The sequence below is a fragment of the Scardinius erythrophthalmus genome (assembly GCF_964197995.2).
Source record: "Scardinius erythrophthalmus genome assembly, chromosome: 13".
In the NCBI taxonomy this organism is placed as follows: Eukaryota; Metazoa; Chordata; class Actinopteri; order Cypriniformes; family Leuciscidae; genus Scardinius; species Scardinius erythrophthalmus.
Window position 1 is genome coordinate 34,942,308 of NC_138233.1, and position 15,234 is coordinate 34,957,541.

Below are 15,234 nucleotides of genomic sequence, written 5' to 3' on the forward strand. Positions count from 1 at the left end.
TAGATAAATCTTTACCATCTAATGATAGGCCTTCCAATAGAGCAAGAGCTCTGTATGAGACATGTGAAGAAATTGGCCTGGTAGATGTTTGGCGTGCTCTTCATCCGAGAGACAGAGAATACACATTTTTTTTCTGGAGTCCATAAAACTGGAAGCAGAATAGACAATTTTTTTTCTCCCAAAACCTCACTTCAAAATGTAATAGATTGCAATATTTGGAACATTGTAATCTCAGATCACGCTCCTGTGTTTCTTAGGTTAGGCCTATCCAACCAAATATTTTATCCAGTTTCTATGGCTCATTCATGACCCAAATTTTGAATCTTTCCTTAAAGAGCAAGTTAAACTATTTCTTATGGACAATAAAACCCCAGACGTGTCTCCCAATTTTCTTTGGGACACTGCTAAATCTTAAATTAGGGGATTAATTATCTCCTATGTATCCAACCAGAAAAAAAAAGCAGCTGGCAGAAAATTAGAAATAACTCTCGGGCCAGTTCCTCTACCGAACTTACTATATCTTTCGCCCCAAAAACCAGCGAATTTAATTAAAGATAATTTTATTCTCAAGAATATGATTAAAATATGGAGATTAGTCCGCAAAATAGAAGAGCTTGACTCCCACCTTTCACTTCTCACACCCTTACATAACAACCCAGATTTCCCCCCGGGGATGAATGACGGCCTAATACATTTGAGAGACAAAGAAATACATGTCATCGGAGATTTGATGGAGAATAAACAGTTAATGACCTTTGAACAATTCAAAATATGTGAAAATATGTGAGATGAAATGCAGTTTAAAATTGTTCATCATCTGCATGTGACCCCTGCCCAAAGACATAAAGTAAACCCAAAACTCTCCAACCTCTGCAATTTATTTATTTATTTATTTATTTATTTATTTATTTATTTATTTATTTATCATTATTATTATTTTATTTTTTTATGAAATTCTGTAATGATGTATTTGGTAATAATCTATGTTAATGTATATTTTGAATATTTGTACCTGGGCAATTTGTATTAGCTGGGATGTGTCAACAATGTTTAAACCCTGCAAATGTCAAAAAGCTAAAAAAAAAAAAAAAGTGACTCTGATTAACGCCAATTAAAGGTCCCATGAAATGCTACTTTTTGTAGGTTTTAATATAGGCCTTAGTGGTCCCTAGTACTGTCTCTGAAATCTCTTTCCAAAAATTCAGCCTCGGTGCAGAATTATAGCCACTACAAGCCAGTCCCAGAATGAGCTTCCTTCAGACGGGCCGTTTCGGTTTTCGCATTTAAAGCTGTCTGTAGCTTTAAATGCTAATGAGGAGGAGAAAGGCGACGCAAGGTGGAGGGTGGGTGTGGCCTTGACCAGCTTGCAGCAATGGTACCATACATGTTTACATTGGATTTATTGCAATGGCACGAAGACACGCAGTCATTCAAGCATTTCAGTTTGAACCAGAATCCGATCCGAAAACGTTTTTTGTGCCTAGATGTTCTAGTACACAAGAGATCTATAACGTCTGTAATTTATCTTATTACAATTACATCAAGCTCTGCAATCTTGAAATGCGGATATCGCGCGCGCCATATAACCAACAGGAAAACGGTTATCCAAATAACAAAGAAGTGTACAACACTCGCGTTACAGTGTGTGTATTCACACACATACTTGATGCTGTATATGCTGTAGCTGTATAGCTAATGTTACAGCCACATTCTATGTGTAACAAGCTAGGTAACCATAAACAGTAAAGCAACACACTTATATATCATTAGTTGACTTAGCGTTACTTGTCCGAGGTGTGTAGCTGAGCCAAAGAGAGTTGGTACTGATCCAGACTTTAGTTTCAGACGTTCAGCAAGCCAAGCTCTGTATTAACCCAAGTTAAAGGAGAACTCCGGTCAATTTTAACATTGAGTTCATTTTTTTGTACATTTGGAGTGCTGTCAATACAGAGAACAACGACAAAAATCGGTGTTGCCTACACCGAGTTATTCTATTTTTAAAATGTGCACCCTGTTGACTTCAATGGGGCAAGTACTAAACCTGCTTTTAGCCTCTTAACATCCTTGATGTGTCATTACAAGTACACAGAAAATGTGAGTGATTCCTTCTGAGTGAACACAAGTGAATCTGACTGCAGTAGATGTGAAAGATATGTATAAAAATGATGTTATTTAAGTCAGCGCAAATACCTGTGTTTACATCCTGTTTTCGGTTGAAGTCAAAAGTAATCAATTGCCGAGTTCACGCGCGTGATCATAGGTAACTAAACCTATGCGCGTGAACTCGGCAATCGACTACTTTGGACTTCAACCGAAAACAGGATGTAAACAGAGGTATTTGCGCTGGCTTAAATAACATCATTTTTATACATATATTTCACATCTACTGCAGTCAGATCCACTCGTGTTCACTCAGAAGGAATCACTCACATGACCTGTGCACTTGTAATGAGACATCAAGGATGTTAAGAGGCTAAAAGCAGGTTTAGTACTTGCCCCATTGAAGTCAACAGGGTGCAAATTTTAAAAATAGAATAACTCGGTGTAGGCAACACCGATTTTTTTCGTTGTTCTCTGTATTGACAGCACTCCAAATGTACAAAAAAAATGAGCTCAATGTTAAAATTGACCGGAGTTCTCCTTTAAGGAAACAGTCGTCGGTGAAATGTTTGCCGCAGACATGCAAAACATTGGGAAGTTGTGTCGGCGCATTTCCAGAGAAAATGAAATGAATCCACTGGTTTTTCTGGGGCTTGGATGAAGGAACTAAAAAAAGGCTTCGGTGTTCATTTGTACATCCAATTATTGAGCAATTATTATGCTTTGCTCGCTCAAAAGCCATGATATCTCTCGTGGACAAACTAAAATCGCGCGCGCGCGTTCCTACTTCCTAGCTCATTTTCTCATGGGCGGGAAATATTCTCTGGGCGGGCAAAGCAGAGAAAGGGGAGGTAACATTTCCTCCTTATGACGTCATAAAGAGGAGATTCAAGATCAGCCCGATTGAGCCTCCATTTTCTCAAAGGCAGAGAAAGATAGCAAAAGCTCGATTTACATTGATTGAAATTTCTAGAAACTTAGGGGCCATATACAGGCTAGGGGAACTCATATTAATGTTAAAAAACCTCATGAAAAAATTTCATGTCATGGGACCTTTAAATCTCAGTAAGTGTAACGGTCAACAGCTGGAGTGCCCTTGAGAGCCACCAGAGGGCACTCCACACCGGACTATTATCACTCCCTCACACAAACTACATTTCCCATAACTCACTGCCCAGACTCATCATCACTGATTGCATTCACCTGTGTCTCATTACCCTGTTAGTCTCAGCCTATTTATACCATGTTCACTCATTCACTCACGGCGAAGTTTTGTATGTTGTTGCACTGCATTTCCGAGCGTTTTCCCTGGTTTCATGTCTCTTGATTTTTGGATTTCTTGTCTGTTCTGTGGATTATTCTTTTGCCTCTGACCCCTGCCTGTTTTGTTTGTTTGTTTGTTTGTTTGTTTGTTTGTTTGCTTGTTTGGATGGCCTACCTGTGTTTTGACCTATTGCTTGTATATTGGATTACGTGTCTGGATTGCCCCTTAATTAAAGCTGCATTTGGATCTCAACCTTCGTGTATCGGAGCAGTTCGTGGCAGTAAGATTGAAAGATTTTTCTGACATCTTCTTGGTTGGATGCTACTACAAGTGCGCTGGGCCATAAAGAGCTTTTGAAGCCTCAAGGGGATATTATTGTTCAAATGTTTCACAGATAAGGCCTACAAAAAAAGTCATTAGATGTAGGCTACAAGGAACGCAGTGAACATATTCATCAACAATTGGAGGAAGTATGGCAAACAGTGACATTATTAAGAACATGGCGTCCCTCCAAAATTGATAAGAAGACAAAGAGTGAACTGGTCATGGCAGGTTGTCAAGAGGCCTACAGCAACATTAGAAGAGTTACAGCTCCTTCCAGCAAGAACTGGTTGCTCCCTATGTGAAAACTATCCTGTATTCTTCATCGGTCTGGACTTTGAGATGCAAGCCTTTTCTGACTAAAAAAACACCCAAGCCCGGCTAATCTTTGCAAAAACATATATCAAGTCTCCATAAACCATGTGAAAAATATGTATTACGGTCTGAGAGCAAAATTGAAGCTTTTGGTCAGGTATGTTGGGTGCAAAAACATGTTTGTAAACTAAAACCACACCAACGTTCATATTTATAAAAACGGTCTTTGACATGGAAAAGTGCTTAGTCCCACGTCAGGGTCTGAGCAGATGTACACACTTTTCCTTGTGGCAGAGAGTCAGAGAACTGCAGGTATTTGGAAATCTAAGCAATTCTTGCCACTCGCCATTCTCAAGTAAAGCATTTGGATGTTGACTGGTGTTTTTTTTTTTTGTTAATGACATTAAATAGGTGGCGTTTAAAAGGCAGAGATGTGAAACCATTCAACCACATCAGGAAGAGTGGCATATGCACATTTTTGTGATTTTGTTTTCTGAATGACATATACTCACTTTTGAGAGATGATCGTAAGATCAAAAATGGGACGTACGCACATTTTATAAATGAGATCCCTTGAATCTGCTACAAAGCTGAATGAAGAGAACCTACAGCTTTCAGCAAATTTCCAAAACACACAATTGAATTTAACAAAAGAAAGGCTTCAGCAAAGCAAGATGAATGTTTTGGAATGGCCCAGCCAGAATAGGAAAACAAGTCAAGATGTGCCAAACAGATAGACTTATGTCCAAACAGACTGAGTGCTGTAATAAAATCAAAGTGTTTCAAATAAATATTTGTTCAAAGCTGTGCACACTTACGCAGTTAGTTATTCCAAGTTTTTTATTTTTATATTTGTTCTCTGAAATGTGTCATTTTGGTTTTAAATGGCATTGCATAGGTTGTCATTTTTACATAAATGTGCAAAAGGTCTGATATGATTCATCCTTGTTTCATTTTTACATCACAAAAAAACAGGGGTGTGTAGACTTTTTGTATATACAGTATATGAATTATACATATTTGCACATATATCATCTTCAAAATTTGTATATTGTTTTCTGAACACATTACTTTTATGTACTGTATACAGTATTTACTATGTAGTGCAATGAATGTTTTCAATTGTTATATATTTTTTCCGGTAAAACTTTAGAATACTGTTCTGTCATTATATTTTATTTTTATTTATTTATTTATTTATATATATTTAATCGGGGACAGTACACATTAATAGTACATAACAATTTATTAAATGCGCCAGATTTAGCCAACACTGGCTAATTTTCATCCGTTGTCCCTTTTGCAGGTTGATGTTAAGGACATACAAAACACAACACAAGAATAATAATAATAAAAAAAACACCATACCAGAATATCTATAAAAGTTCACAATTCTGATTCAACATTAACCATATTTTCAGCTTTTTTGAGAAACCACAAAGACCTGTTATCTGCAGTTATTAATGAATAACTACACAGGAACAAATGAGTAACGCAATATTAACATTCTAGTAATTACTATTAACTAATAACTAATATGTCACATGCACACACTCTGCTGAACTCGAGCTGCTGCGTTTTGGACCCGCTGTAGTTTGTTTATTAAGCGTGCAGGGCAACCACCCAGTAGAGCATTACAATAATCTAGCCTTGAGGTCATGAACGCATGAACTAACATTTCCTCATTTGTCATTGAGAGCATATGTCATAATTTAGATATATATTTAAGATGAAAGAATGTGTTTTTACAGATGATAGGAATGTGTCGAAGACTTGACAGAAGACTTGACAGAGCAGCCATAAGTCGTTAGACAGCTTATTACGTGCGGGGGGGGGGGGGGGGGTTTGGTCTAATAATTAGAATCTCTGTTTCCTATTACTTAATTCTAAAAAAACAATCATATTATCATACCTTCCAGAGGACTACTAAGAACTACTATACAGGTTCAACATTAATGTAAATAATGCATGATGTGTATTTAATTCTAAAGTGAAGATCATGGTAATCCACTTGTAATGAATCAAATATTACCAAATCCTTCAGAAGGAATTACTAATTATTTGGATTGTTATTCTAAAGTGAAAAGCATGGTAACTCCCTAATACTGACTGAAGTCATTGTAAGCTTCTGAGTTTTTTGTAAGGATTTGGATAGTAATGACTCAAGTGTTTCTAGATAATTCTAAAGGAATTACTAATTATTTGGATCAGGTTCAACATTAATGTAAATAATGCATAATGTGTTATTAATTCTAAAGTGAATATCATGGGAACCCACCAGTAATGACTCAAGTGTTACCAAATAATATTAGAAGGAATTACAATCCAAAACCTTACAATTACTTACAATGACAATGATGAGTCATTACCAGGGATTTGTCATGATTTTCACTTTAGAATACTGATCCAAATAATTAGTCATTCTTTCTGAAGGATTTGGTAATACTTGAGTCATTATTGCCACATTATGAGTTTGTTTTTGCCATGTCTTCTATTCCATTCATGCCTGAGTTTCGTAGTTTTCTAGTATGGTAATTGTTCAGAATATAAGACAACCCTTCTTTCAAGATGTACCTTGAAGGCCTTTTTAAGTCAAAATCTTTTCTTTTAAAGAAAATTCTTTATTTGAAAATAATTTTCATATTGCATTTTTTATATGTATTTAAATGTTTTATTTTTGTATTTAAACAAGTATTTGAAATACTGGAAAAATGTTATCAACAACAATCACATTCGGAAATAAACACTTTATGGCATAGCTACCATAAAATAGCCTGCAGCTCTCATTTAGTAGATTTCACCATGACTGATTTCTCACCTTTTTTATGTAGTGACAGATGCTGGCATGTCAAAGACATTGGTGTTTGATCGGCATTACTGGTCCAGGGGGGATATGAAAGTTTTTTCCTTAGGCGGATCACACAGCACAGAAAAGACAGCAGTTTCTTCCTGAAGTCGGAGGGCAAGCAGCGCACTAATCTAATTTCGCACATCTTATATTCGGAACAATTCGGTAGTTCTGTTCTTTCTGTTCTCTGACTGTTTGTTCACATAGTTACACATTGTTTGATTCATTCAGTTCAGGTGTTCCTTGTTTTTTAGCCCTTGTGTTTGCTCTCTATTTATACCCTCAGTTTCGGTTTGTTTCTTTGTCTGGCGTTAGTCATATTTTAGTTGTGTGGTATTGTTTTCCCTTGCAATTTCTTGGATTTAAGTTGTTGGATTTAAAATAAACACTCTTGGATTTGTACTCCTTCATCTTCGAGAGTGTTCAACACAGCAACCGTGATGTTACTAGTGGGTTACCATTACCTTCACTTTAGAATGAATTATACATTATGCATTATTAATCATGAACCTATATAGTATACCTTATAGGTGTGAAAAAACAGTTGTTATTGATTATCTAATGATGAACTACCACATTCGACTAAGCACTATTACTTACTAATTCCTTAATCAGAGTTTATTGTTAGTTAATAGTAGTTACTATAATGTTAATATTATATTATACGGGACAGTATTCTGAAGTGTTACATTTTACTTTGTATTTTGTATATTGTTCCATTTGTTTTGTGTGTTCTGTTTTTATTGTCTTCACTGATTTTGTTTGGTTCTACTGCAAACAGCATGAAAACTTGACAAAACAAATCTTCATATACCAATATTTTATTAAACAGTAATCTCATGCATACAGTTTCTCATTTCGCACTATACTCAAAGCATTCTTTACAAAGATAATATTTAAATGCATTTTCACTCACTCTGGTTGAATTGCTCGTTGATGTTTACTCTTAATCAACAAAGGAATGATACATAGAAAGAATATATAAATAGCAATAAATTAAAAGAACAGTTCAGTATTACAACACATTTAAACCTTCAAAGCCATTGGCAAACATACAGTAAATTCACACAGCACTACAGTAACAGGTTTATGTAGCTATAACGCTTACTTAATATGAGCTGTAACATTGCTCACGTAATGTATTAATGGTGATTCTTGCTCAGAATAACTGATAATGCATTTGAGCAAGTGACATCAAAATTGACTTGTTTACATGTGTCAAAGTTTTCTCTTCATGTGCAAAATGAAACATCCTTCATGTTAAAGACAATAATTAGAGGTTGAAGCTGATTTTAGTAGAAATCCTATAGCATGTTGCTTTTTACCCGATCAAAAATCTGCCTCACTTTCAAAGCAGGTACACAACCTTCACGGAGAATGCTGATAGTTCCTGGAAATTAACAAAATGCATGTTAATATTAATAATGGAATATATATATATATATATTAGGACATGATATAAACTCTTTGGGATATCAGTTTACCTTCATCAATTTTGAGGCAGTTCACTACAGTTGACGCCACCACCTCATTAGAGTCTCCGTCACACAGGACTCCTTCAATCTTGTGGCCAAGTCGTCTGTTTCAGGACAAAAGAAAACAATGTTCCAATTAACCCTTGAGACCAGCAATCAGGCAACACTGCCAATTCTAACATGTGTTTCTATTGCAATTATTGTTTTAATATAAAATGTCATGACCAGTGAATACATCCTTCCTAATAATAAAGTTGGCTTCTGAAGAGGCATGCTTTAATATAAGAGGTAAACCTTTGATCGTAGAACACACTGCTAATCGTGCCTAACATTAGAGTATTGTGATTTGTTGTTTCAAGGTAACAGCCTGAATTATGTAAAATCTCAAACCTTAAAACCCTATAATATTCCCTTATAGGCTACATTATTTATTAATTTAATACAATTCCGTGTACAATGCATTTGATTTGTGGAGTTTGTATTCCTTTACAGTAGCCTCTAACTATTGTTGGGGCTTTTTAAACTTACTTGATGACCATGTCATGATGTGTACTGTCAGCTTCTCCACTGGGATTGGCTGATGTAATGGCCAATGGACCGGTGAATTCACACAGGTGAGCAGTAGCAGTGTGGTCAGGAACTCTTATCATAATGCTTTCTCTGGTCCCCACACGGTCATATGCAGGACCCACACCTGTGAACAATAGGACCATTGAAAATGATTGGAGATAATAGAAAATCATCACAGATTCCTGAAAACGTTCTCTCAGTAAAGTTTTAATTTGGTTTGTTGATTTTCACAAGATTGATTAGAGTTAGAGTTGGGGTTAGGTTAGGTGTAATTACAAAATGTTAATGCCTGTTTATACCCTTACCGAGTTTGAGGAGCCAATCGCCTTTCGGGACAATGCAACTAATGCCTCCCGGGTAGACGTTTCTCATGAACTCCCACAGCAAAGGACTGAAGGGAGGTTTGGCTGCCACAAGTTGCTCCACACTTGAGATACAGATACAAATTGGCTTTTCTGCAGGACGGTCCTACAGAAGAGAAAGGTTTATGGGTCAGTGGGTCAGCTGACAAAGCGCACAGGCAGCTGATCATTTGTAAAATAATATTATGTTTCAAAGCGTTTGTGTTGGCGTGTACTTTGATACTGTAGATCTTCTCAATTGCACTGGGGTTCTTGCATGAAGCAGCCAATGCATAGACTGTATCTGTAGGGATACCACACACTCCATTGTTTTCCAACAATTTTGCAATCTTGAGGAGTCCGCTGGTTTCCCGAGACTTGGCAATGAAACATGGATATGTGGTCTCAGATTCCTTCTTTTTCTTGTCCTTCGAAAAAAGCAGATGCTAATCAGTTGGAGTTTTTTGTCTAACCATGAATGTACATAATAACATAATTAAACTTCACAAGCACTTTGTCATCATTATTAAAATATAATACCTTGATCAGGGAAGGTCCAACTGGTATCAGAGTCTTGGAGAAGATGGCGTTCACAAGGGATGCTAGCATGCCATACAAACATATTATGGCGAAAATTGCTAGCATAGCAACTAAAGAAAGAGTTTCAAGAAAATGTGAGGTAACTTGTACACATTGTTTCATTTCTTTACAATCCTTTTCTTAACAAAATGTATTTCTGTACCTTCTAACTGATAGGGCAGTCTTCTAAATGTAGAGAGGAGAAAACAAACTATGATGACCTCCATGACAGTGGTCAATGCCAAGAGAACTAGATTGCCATAGGTTGCTGTAAAAAAAAAAAGGTCCAATTCACAATCCTTCAAAAGTCAGAAGTGAGGATGTATGTAATGTATTAGTAAACAAACCTACCAACTAGAATCAAGAAAGCATTAATGACCAGGAATGCGATTGCCCCAGCTGCAAATCCGTTTGCTGACTCTGTGGATATTTGCAAGCGATGTCCTGAAGGAAAAAATATGAATCTTAGAATTCTACCCAAATTTTTAGCCAAGTATTTTTTTTTTTTTTATCTTACATTTTCATACCTGCAAACCTAAACCAGCTCCAAGTTGCCCAAATAGCCACATAGAACGAGGGAATGACAGAGCCAAATCTCTGGCCACCTAGTACTTGTAGTCGACTGACGTAGGCCTGGATAATAGCTCCTGGGATGAGTACCCAGGGAACAGTTAGGTCGAAAAACGCCAGCCCGGACTGACTGCTGTGAATGGCTGAGAGTGCAGCCACTCCATTGCAAAGGTAGAATAAAGCATCGGGGAGCTGTGCACCTTTATCTTCAGGCTCATCCAGTTTAGATCTCTTCAGGTAACTGAGATATTTCTGCAGGGATTCAGTGGAGACAGGCTGGGGTCCAACTGGAATCAAGGACTTCTCAGCAATAGTGTTGATGAGGCGTGCAAAAGTGCCATAGAAGGATAAGAGAGTGAATAGGGAGCAGGTCACTCCAAAAAAGATGTAGTACCTGTCGATGGGAATCTGGGAGATGGTTGATATGGTCACCAGGACAAAAAATGAATTGTGAACTAGCTCAAGAGTGTCTTTGTTTAGACTTGCAACGCAGAAAACCAAAGCAGCAGACAGGAAGAACCAGTTGCCAACCATGGCATGCCTTACTTCACCAGCTTCAGTCCGGCCAATGGTTTCTGTAACCACATACTCTTCCCAGGTCTTCACCAACCAAAACACACAGTGCAGGCCAAACTTGGTTGTGTGGTAGCAATCTTGACGCAGATATGCATAATAGCTTGATAGAAGCTGAGCAGCAGAATTAATGCTTATCCAGATGGCAGCTACTGGGATCGAGGGGAAGTAGCCAAAGGCATAGAATGCGAATATAAATGGTGAGACTGTGTCGCAGAAGAATCCCAAGGCCATAGGTTCGGCATATTTTGTGTTCTTCTTCTTCTCTTGGCCCAAGCTTTGGGAGCTGCTAGCATTGGTGGTTCCTAGGAGCAGCACATTGAAGAGAGGGTTTCCAAAACCCTTCAGCACGTAGCGTTGGGCCAATCCCTTGATTAGCAGTGCTGATGAGCCATATATGGCAAAGAGCAGGATTAGGAGCTCCAGAATCCCAGAGACCACTAAAGCCCACCCTCCTACCAGACCCACAGCCTCAAATATCAGTGTGAGGGTGATGGCCCCAAACACAAAGGGCATGATGTAGTTTACTGTTGCTGAACAGAAGGCTAGTAGAAAGGAGAGCAGGATGTAAGGTACCAGCCCAGCTATGGCAGACTCCTTGATGTACATTGGAATGTCGGTGTTATTGACACTAGTGTTTGTGAGCAGATTTTGAATTGTGCTGTTTATCATTGTTGATTGATTAGACTGAGTCATTGGACTTTGTTGGTTGGCACCTAGAAAAATTCTTGTGGCCCCATAGCTCCCCCACAGAGCTGCGTATCCTACAAATGACGTTCCACTCAGATGGTCATATTTTCGGAAAGACAGCAAACCTGCCACAAGCTGACACACTCCACCAATCAGAATGAGATGAACACCTGTATAAATTGACATAAGATGCAAAGAAAGGGATGCATGATGTTCAAGGAAGTAAGCTGTCTGGTGTATTGCACAAACTAAAATGCAAAAAATGCATTATTTTTCAAAACAATGTCAAAACAATGACCTGCTAATATGTTCTCCACTCCCTCTGCAGGAATGCCAGTCCTGGCCCCATGGAAGTTCTGCAGTAGGACCAGGAAAGCACTGATGCCATTGGCAAGGAGCCCAAGCACTCCTGGCTCACCATAAAAACTTGCCGGAAAGTCACTCGCCGATGCCATGAACTTCCCCTTAAGTGTAGCTTAACGACTGTGCTCTTTCTCTGTCTTCTCTGCTAGGTTTCATCCTCCCAGTGTGGTGGGAACTCTGGGTAGTGCTGCTGCCTGTGCTCGCCTACTCTCTCTGGACCTCAATCAGTGCAGTAATGCCCTGGCCATCGCTGCATCTTTGGCAGGTGCGCCAATGGCTAACGCCGCCACACAATCCAAACCTCTTCACATCGGAAACGCCTCGCGCCTCGGGCTCGAAGCAGCCCTGCTGGCATCTCGTGGGTTGGAAGCAAGTCCTCTGGTCCTGGATGCAGTGCCTGGCGTAGCTGGCTTCAGCGCTTTCTATGAAGACTACGCCCCGCACCCCATCCCGTCCCCTGAGAGGGATGAGCACAGCTTCCTCTTAGAGAAACAAGACATCGCTTTCAAGCGCTTTCCCGCACACCTTGGGATGCACTGGATCGCTGATGCTGCCGCTGTTGTGCACAAGAACCTGGTTGGCCTGAGAGGAGGCAGCGTTTCTCCAAACCTGGTGCAGGATATCCTGCTTAGGGTGCCACTCTCCAAGTACATCAACCGTCCATTCCCGGAGACAGAGCACCAGGCGCGACACTCCTTCCAGTTTAATGCCTGCACTGCCCTGTTGGATGGAGAAGTCACAGTGCAGTCCTTCCACCCAGAAGCCATCCAACGGCCCGAACTTCATGCGCTCCTCTCCCGTGTCCGTTTGGAGCACCCCCACGACAACCCGGCCAATTTCAACATAATGTACGGTGAGGTGGAGGTTACTTTGGTAACTGGAGATGTCCTAAAAGGGCGATGTGACACCTTCTACGGCCATTGGAGGAACCCACTAAGCCAAGAAAGCCTTCAGAATAAGTTCTGTAACAATGCAGGCACAGTTCTGTCCAATGAGAGGGTGGAGAGGCTGATCGCAGCTGTCGAAGGCCTGGAGCATCTAGATGACTGTAAACCACTGCTGACTCAACTGCAGTAAACAGCTTGGTGCTTTTATTACGAAATGACACCAGTAGTGTAATATGAATTTAGAATTTTTGAGAAACAGCTACTTGTATTTATTTAATAGAAGTACTACTCAAACATGTTATACTCTTTCTTGATGTACATACCGTAGACTAGCAGTACAAACCTTCTTATTTTCCTACTGTGGATGTCTGTTTTCATGTTTTTACAATATTTATTTACACTATTTAAAATTACTATTTAAAAGCTCTTTATAAATATCATATAATAGAATCTTCTTGATGACTTCTGCTTTTTGTAAAATCTTGTTTAGAATGAAACTCAATAAACTTCAAAATGTATTACTATACATGATTTCTTGTCCACCGTACATTTTGTCATATAAACACACATAAAATTTAAATAGTCTGGGAGTCTACATTACTGTATGTTTATGGTAAATGTAGTGGGGCTGCAATGTTATACCTCAACGGGATGAATTACAACAATCAAACATGTTTGGCTACAAACTGAAAGTAGGTACTGGCACGACTTCAGGTCTTTGTTATTTCTGGCAAGTCCAAACCAGATAGACCGCTAGTTGGATCTTGTCCATCTGAGATCATGCAGGTTTGAGCTATTAGATTTCTTCTACTTACATTGAAATATGATTTAGGGCAAAATTGCACAGGATTTAAGGTAAAAAAATACATGATGATATCAAGTATAATGTTTGAATATCACAGCGTAATGGGATTGAACAGAAATTGAGGGCCAAATTTAGCATTTTCCCAGAAAGATTAAAGGTTTTTCCAGTAAAAGTAAAAATGTAGGTCTATGGGGCCCATCAAAATGTAATGATTTGGGACATGGTAAGAGCTTGTATGGCAAATGAAACATAACTATTTAAAAATAAAATGAATTTGCATTGCACACTAATATGAGGTAAATATAATCAAATAATTAATTTTTTTTTTACATATATGTTATTCTAATTTAGTTATGGATATTTCATATATGGTATAAACTTATATCTTCATATATCCTGAGGATGTATATATGTGATAATAATGCTGTATATTGCCTTATATGTAACGACAACACCACTTGTGATATAGTGACATTGAAATTACAAACCCCATTTCCAGAGAAGTTGGGACATTTTGTAAAATGAAATAAGATCAAGAATCTGTGATTTGTTAATTCTCTTAAACTTTATTTAAATGACAAATGTACAAAGAAAACATTTACAATGTTTTCACTGAACAACTTTGTTGTATTTTGTAAATATAAACAAATTTTGATTTTGATAACTAAAAAAGTTGGGACAGAGGCATGTTTCCCAGACAGCAACATAGTGTCGCCCCTGATCCGGCCCACATCTGCTACATATGGATTCCACACGTGCCAGATGTGGATCGGATTTTATTTTATTTTTTTACACTTTTTAATTTTTGGGGAATCGAGGATACTAAATATTGCCATTTTGCTAGTAGAAAGACATATAAGAGATGATAACAAGAAAGATAAAATACATCTGCTCTCTCAACATTTTCAATAAGAGACAGATCTGTACTGTAGACAGACAGTCAGGCACATCCATTGTATGGTGTAGAGTGTTTAAGAAACCTCTCAGTTTTAGCATGTGCAGAATGAGCCTGGCATTGACTTGCTTCTCAGGAAAGATGTCATCTTGATGGCAGCTTTTGTGTCTTTATAATCCAAATATATGCCTCCATGTCAAAGGTACCTTCACACATTTGCAAGTAACCCATACTGTTTGCACGAATGATACCATAATAATTGTTTGCCTTTGCACCTGTCGCTGATGAAAATCTGGATGAAAAAAAAAAGTTTGCAGTAATGCATGAATAAAAGAAACTTCGATTAGAGGCTCAGATATCTTAAACACATCTGATTCATTGTTATATCAAGAAGAAGGAAGAGAAAGATTTAACTTTTATAACCTGGGCTTTACAGGAACTCAGTACCCATAATTATTCTAATCTGTTTTGATCGCAAGGGCTTTACTGTCTTTGTTTTATCATGAGGAAATCTTTGAACACTGCTTGGTACTACTGTAAGTCAGGCAGGTGGACATCAGTATTTTCCATTTATAAAAAAACAAAAACAAAAAAAAATTACAAATTACTATCGATCAAACCACACATAATAAGACTCT

The 15,234-nt window shown here is 38.1% G+C and overlaps 1 protein-coding gene across 1 annotated transcript; it reads left to right on the forward strand.

Moving 5' to 3' along the window:
* Positions 1–11,993: 11,993 nt before the first annotated feature.
* irg1l (immunoresponsive gene 1, like) lies at positions 11,994–13,086 on the forward strand (the record flags this gene model as incomplete). The annotated part of the gene is made up of 2 exons (XM_081382126.1): positions 11,994–12,007; positions 12,159–13,086. The coding sequence occupies 2 exons, from the start codon at positions 11,994–11,996 to the stop codon at positions 13,084–13,086; spliced, it is 942 nt and encodes a 313-aa protein (XP_081238252.1).
* Between the last annotated feature and the right edge of the window lie 2,148 nt (positions 13,087–15,234).